This window comes from Lytechinus variegatus, chromosome 1 (assembly GCF_018143015.1).
Source record: "Lytechinus variegatus isolate NC3 chromosome 1, Lvar_3.0, whole genome shotgun sequence".
Taxonomy (NCBI): Eukaryota; Metazoa; Echinodermata; class Echinoidea; order Temnopleuroida; family Toxopneustidae; genus Lytechinus; species Lytechinus variegatus.
Window position 1 is genome coordinate 87,545,749 of NC_054740.1, and position 6,990 is coordinate 87,552,738.

The 6,990-nt window shown below is 35.2% G+C and overlaps 1 protein-coding gene across 8 annotated transcripts in view; it reads left to right on the forward strand.

The window, feature by feature from the left end:
• Positions 1 to 6,990, forward strand: part of LOC121426747 — a 37,507-nt gene that overhangs the window by 27,160 nt on the left and 3,357 nt on the right. For all 8 annotated transcript variants that reach the window (XM_041623134.1, XM_041623166.1, XM_041623158.1 and 5 more), the window contains 9 exons: positions 268 to 398; positions 874 to 1,099; positions 1,798 to 1,929; positions 2,782 to 3,141; positions 3,912 to 4,022; positions 4,365 to 4,706; positions 5,160 to 5,358; positions 5,777 to 6,039; positions 6,386 to 6,519. In XM_041623134.1, coding sequence (XP_041479068.1) covers positions 268 to 398; positions 874 to 1,099; positions 1,798 to 1,929; positions 2,782 to 3,141; positions 3,912 to 4,022; positions 4,365 to 4,706; positions 5,160 to 5,358; positions 5,777 to 6,039; positions 6,386 to 6,519 — 1,898 coding nt within the window. The remainder of the gene's footprint in view (positions 1 to 267; positions 399 to 873; positions 1,100 to 1,797; positions 1,930 to 2,781; positions 3,142 to 3,911; positions 4,023 to 4,364; positions 4,707 to 5,159; positions 5,359 to 5,776; positions 6,040 to 6,385; positions 6,520 to 6,990) is intronic.

Consider the following 6,990-nt stretch of genomic DNA (forward strand, 5'->3'; position numbering starts at 1 on the left):
TGTTTCTTTTATTGAGGATGCACCATAATGCTACAATATCCCTCCCTTGCTCTTCTTCCTCTTTTCTTCCTCTCTCACTTCCTCTTTCTGTCTCTCTCTTGTGATTCTCAAAACATGACACCCAAAATATCGGACAAACTAAACATATTATAGATGTTTTTACCAGTATAAGTGGAGGAGACAAAATTACTGTAAACTGTAAATTACTCACTGAAAAAAAAAATCGTCAGCGAAAGTGATTGAATTACCATTTTTATCTTTCTTAAGCCATCGGTGAAGAAACTGTTTACTTATTTTATGGAGATATTCCCTATCCGTTGACATCATATGGCTACCCTACTGAATACCCAAATAATGTCCACTACACATGGAAATTCATTGCTGGATTTGGCTTCAAGGTATGTTACATATTTCCTGAGGTATTCAAGTATTTTCATCAAACATTACTTATGGCAGTATGAAATTAAATCTTTCTGTGAAACGATCTGATACACGTTCTAATTTTGAAGATTGTTTTCTAAGTACAGACACCCATTCAATAATAGTCGGTTTTAAAACAATTCAATTAATCAAGAATTATACATTTTGTCAAAGCATTTGCTTATGTTTCCTTAGACACAAACATATGAAATGCCTATCAAATTTAAGTGCATTATTACATTATAATTATAATATCATTGAAGATTATAGTACTCTGCCTGTGAATATAGAATAACTGAAAAAATACCCCCCTCACCTGGAACAACAGATTGGTTTAGATGTGGTCTAAAATTTGTTCAATATGTATATCATCAAAATCAACAATATTATCATTTTTTTTACCGAAGTGCATAGTATTCTTCATAGAAATGCTCTTTTCCTGCCCCTTAATAGATTCGCCTTCAATTTGAATACTTCTCTACACATGATGCAAATGATTATGTTATAATTGGAGATGGCAGTAACACTAGTACTAATCCCTTTATGAGGCTCTATGGCGGTGGGTTTGTACCGGAAGAAGTTCTGTCACAAGGTGGCGACATGTGGGTCACCATGGTAACCAACCAGAATTTCAGATCTAGTGGATTCTTTGCAAATATTACTGCTGTGCTAGAAGATGGTAAGTATAATTCCCCTGAAATGCAAAGTCGACCCTAACATCAAGATGTTCTGTAGAAACGAGCCCCCCCCAAAAAAAAAGAAGATAATAATAATAATAATGCAAAAGTTCTACTGTAATCCCCATCAAATAAGATGTAAGTTATAAGAGCCATAGCATTGCAGTGACACCATTAAATTGCAATATATGAAAATTAGGAGAGCTTATTATGTAACACATTATTCTTTATGTATTTTATTAATGATATTTCAATACTATATTTCAATCATTTATTTGACATGTTTGAAAAGGGAAATCTCCAATGAATTATAGAAAAAAAATATGTATTGATCTTCTATGATGAATGAGGGGTCCAAGTATGATTTAGAACTTCGCAAAAAAAACTATTTTCATTGCCATGACAAGGATTGGCATCACAAGGGAGGCAGCCAGGGGTGACCACCTCAAGGATTTTACAAGTAATAACCCCTATCATCCTATTCAGAATATAAATGTGCCATCTTCAGGTCACCCCAGCCCCCTATTGCAGCCTTTGGTCATTGCATCATATTCAATACATCACTTAATTAATAACTTAATCAATTTACTTATTTAATTAATCACTTACTAGTACTTAATTAATTTATCTTTGTCACTGTCAATGCTGAAAAAACAATCAGGATACACCTTCTTTAATGTCAAGTATGTTATATTTTCAGAGGAGCTTGGACCATGCGCCCCTAAAGATGTGCAGTGTGGGGATCATGTATGTATACCTGGAGAGAGGCTTTGTGATGTTACACCACATTGTCTTCTAACATCTTTTAACCCTGGCTGCCCAGTTTTCATTGGTAAGATTCTATTCAAATATTTACACTAGGACACTGCATTCCAGAGATTTGGGGTTATCCATGCACTCAATGTTAACTTTGCTTTGAAAAGAAATGTTGAATCAAAGTGCCCTCTAAATATCATAGCAAACCCTTATCCCACATGATAATTGATTAAAAATTACTACTTCTTGAAGGGGAAGAACTCTAACACTAATAACATTCCATAGTTGAGACTCATTAGATCACCCATAACTTGTAAATTTGGGAAATTGATTTAAAATCATCTCAGTGGGTTTCAATACAACATTTGAGGAAAATCAATGTTTATAATACTGCCATCAAAACAGACCTATTTGCCAGGTAGGCATATTATCAAATTACATTTTATAACTTATTATTTTGAATCAATGATTTGTGAATAACCCAACATCAAGTTGTTGGTTATGATTATTATATTTCTATTTTCATGGTTATCTTTGAATGTCATTTAGAAACATCAACCGCATTTCTGCCAATGGGCAATTCCATGCACGAAAAAATAAGCCTTTTTGCAACATTTTTAACCTGCTGTCCAAACATATATACAAGAACTTTTGATCTGTTCATACAGGACTGATTCACCCATGGACAGCAAGTGTTTGTTAGTTATCTTTATCATTACCACAAAACAAATTGAACTTCTTCATTTGTTTGGACAGCGGGTTGGAAATGTGAAAATGATTGATTTTCTAGCATGGATTGCCCTAGGATTGACCTCTGATATCACTCTCACAGGTGTCAAGAAATGAAAATCCAGGTTTTCGTTTGGATTATTTCATTGTGAAGCAGATATGAAATTAATGTCATTTCTTATATTTCATTAATGAACAGAGCTTGGCGGAGTTGGGGAACAATACCAACCTGTGACATCACCCTTCCTAAAACTTTACAGTTCCAACTTCCCTGCTCGTTATGGTAATAACATTGACGCTACCTTGTACTTGACGGCAATGGCTGGGCAGCGTATCCTTGCTGCAACAGTTCAATTTGATACCGAGGAGGGATACGATTTCCTTACATTCTATGAGGGACACAGCACCGATCCAAGCCAGCAGATAGCAATACTTTCAGGACTCTTACCCAATCAGGTCATTATGTCAACAGGAAACACGATGACAATTGTGTTTCAGAGTGATGAAACATACGCCTTGTTTGGATTCTATTTAGAGATTGAAGGACAGGCTACGGATGGTAAGTAGAATGGCATCTTTTCAATAGCAGTGAAACCCTTTTATGAGCACATTATAGTCATTATCACAGTGTATCAGAAACTATTGGATTTTCCACACAGTGTCATGTTCCCCAAGTTCCCAAAGACTATCAGTACTCAGTGATGGCTCATAAGTCATATTTCATTGGATCTCATTTTATGCCTCTCAAGCATAGTCATAAAGCACAAACCTAAATAAAATTACGCAATCTCCCTTTTCTGTCTCTGACCGAGTGCACAAGGTGAATCAAGCAACGATCAAAAACCCATTTAAAGTTGAAATTTCTGCAGTGTTCAGGGATGATATCATATTAAAACATCTGTCTGATCGACTGGAATGTGGATTAAGCATTGATCATACATTACATACAAAGGTTATGATATGGCTAAAGACTTTCATTGTCATGATTACCTTTATTGGTCCAACTGAGCTAAGAAAAACAAGATCTTTGATGTCACTAAGTGAACAGTCAATAAAGTAGGTAGATTTCAGCAACTCAAACTTATTGAAACAAACAGAAAAATCTGATGGGGAGGGATAAAGTAAAAATGATTAATTACAATTTTAGGGAAGGGAATGAAAAGAAATTGAATTGACTTATTTTCCAAGATCTTGCATTTTCCATCCCTAAATGAAAAACTTATTATTTGGTGCAATATACTTAGTAATGAAATGTTGATGATTATCAACAAAATCCCATCAATCTCTTTCTTTCTCATTCTTCATGTCTGTCTTATGTCTGTTTCATAGATTCATGTTCTAGTGATGAGTTTAGATGTATGAATGGTCAGTGCCGATCTTCTGATTTAGTTTGCGATGGAGAGATACACTGTATTGACTTTTCAGATGAGGACAAATGTCGTAAGTAAATTTTCTATGCAATTTCTTCACTCTTTAAAACCACTCTGAAATAGAGAGGAAAATTCATAATTGGTCTCTTGATTCTAATTGTCCCTTTTTTACAAGTTATCTTAATATATGTGAAAATAATTCAGATCAGCAGATATAAATATATCAACATGTACATCATGTACTGAAGAACGGTTCCCAACCTCAGTTTTGCTGTTATGTATTATCCGTGTATGGAAAATTCGACAATGATAAAAGACCACTTTCATCAGCTATCAGTGTTATTGCTATGGAATAATTATACAAGTATAACACCACATAATAATCATCAGCCTTCTCATGTAATCTATTTAGCTACATGTCAGCCAGTCCCAAGCCAGTGCTCAAGCATTCTACCATGGACCACAACCGTGTTCCCAAACACCCGCTTCCAAACCGAGTCTGAAGCCCTTCAGCGCTACAATGAGCTTGAATCTGCTGCCAATTCTTGCAGCCCCTCATCTGGTCAGCTCCTCCTCTGTGCGTCTCTCTTTCCAGAATGCCCGCATTACGGTACAACAAGGAACTTGTGCCCGTCTGTCTGTAATGGAGTGATCACAGTCTGTCCGCAGCTGGCAGAGTTCTCCAATGCTTGCTCAGGAACCACCGTGGTCGATGATAACAATGGAAATCCACTCTGCGAGGCTCGTACTGGAGGTTAGTCACATATATTTAATTGTGGACAGGGATAATTTGGGGTGGGGTGTGGATCAAATAATCACAAGTGGGATGAACCATCTGAAGCAAGATGACCATAAAATATATATCACGAAACTTTTTTCCTAATCACATTGTGACTTCTTAAAGCTTTTCCAGTGTTAAGAGAGATGGGGAGTGGGATGATATTCTTGTATTTGAATTGGAACAAACTGAGGCAATACAGCTTCTAACTTCAAACCAACTTTCAAAGGTCATCTTAGCAAAAGATTTGTAATTACTGTTAACGATTTTGTAACAAAAAAATTTCAGATGGGTAAAGTACTAGTATCATAGTGAACAATAGAAAGTTAATCTATCCCCACCATTTGAAACATTTGCTTCAAATCCGCTTGCACCCAGTATAAATCTTTAGATTCACATAATCTTATATAATTTTCATTCTATGTACAGATTACTTTAACACAGAGGTGTGTGGAACCCGACCAGCCTACCAGGGAGACTCTGAGGTACAACCTCGTATCATTGGTGGTACCTATGCAGAGAAGGGAGAGTTCCCTTGGATTGGATCACTCCAGAATGGAGATGGAGAACAACAATGTGGGGCTTCACTACTTAATGAATACTGGGCTATTACAGCTGCTCACTGCACGTAAGATTGAATATACTCCTTAAGAAGAAATGATTAAAAAATACTCTTAACATTAAAGCATAAATTTTGGAAATTACAATTGATTGTTTGAAATCTAATTGCATAATACATAATTCACTGTTTATTTGTAGAGGGATTATAGCTATCTTAATAGGGACCTTTTATATAAATAGAGAGCTTTATCAACCAGAACCCTTTCCTTGCCTTAAAGAAGCTTTTAATTGCAAATCATGCAATCACTGAGACTTTTCCATCTTGTCAAGAAATTTCAAGACTATCCCCGGCATTGTAAAAAGTGCAAGCATATTATGCAAATCAAATTTAGAGGAACAGATGTCTTAGGTTCATATTTTAATGAAATGATTTAAACAATTCTAATGTAAATAGGCTCAATGTTTTTTGTTCCTCCTTTCCACAGCGGCGTGTACTCCAGCATCAGTTTTGGTTACTTGAAACTGGACACACCAACTAATTACAGCGTTTCACCACCTATTGCACAAATCATCGACCATCCAAACTACTATTCAACATCAGGCGGTGACGATATCACTCTCATTAGATTTGAACAGCCAGTCGAGATCAATGACTATGTTCGACCTATCTGTCTACCGTCAGCTACCAATGAGACTCGGGTGTATAGAAGGTGTTACGCTGCTGGTTGGGGCACTCTTGCTTTTGGAGGTAAGATGGGAGTTAAGTGCAGTTTCAGAGAAGTCATGAAAATAATTATATTTAAAGATAAAAGGAAAATAATCATCAAATGGTAAAGATTTTTGTAATAATTATCAATTGCTATTTCTTCAAACATAGGCCTATTTATACCTTTCATTATGGCCATTTTGTCAAGCAATGAATTCTTTTTTATGAATCAGCTGCACCATTTAGAATAAATTAATAAACGAAGGAAAAGTTATCATAATAGCTTGTTTTTGTAACGGAGCACTAGGAAATATCTTCCATAATATTCACAGTCCTTCATGATTGATTCATCAAATAATCATTTCTTATCTTTCATTTAATTTTCTAGATGTTGCTTCTAATGACCTTCTAAAGGTTTTGCTTGGCATTATCGATAATGATGAATGTGATCAAATGTATGGCGACATCATTCCTTCTAAAATATGTGCTGGATATAAGACTGGCGGCTATGATTCATGTAATGTAAGTAGTTTCTATTTAAACTCTTTTTTTCATTGATGTGTGAACTCTTTTTGTTTTGTATGGGGGTAGCAAATGATTGCCAAAACAATAACACTAAATACTCTTTTTCTAAATTGTCAAAAATCGTAACAAAGCAAATGGTAGATTATTTTCAGTACAGGTCATGACTGGAAACCTAATATAACTTGATTCATAATTTTTTCACAATAAAACAAAATGTAACTGGAATGATATGATTTCTTATACTTCCTCTCATGATCCTTGCTGAAATGGATCCATTCCATTTTGTTCAACTTCCAATTTTAGAGCTACATGCAGAATGCATCAGAAGACTAGCTCATATACCACATTCAATAGAGAAGTAAACTAGTTGTACCGGTATACTGAATGCAGACTTTCTTAATGTCATTCCTTATCTTGACTATTCAAATCTGTAATAACTTTGATAAAATCATGTGGTTTATTTGACAG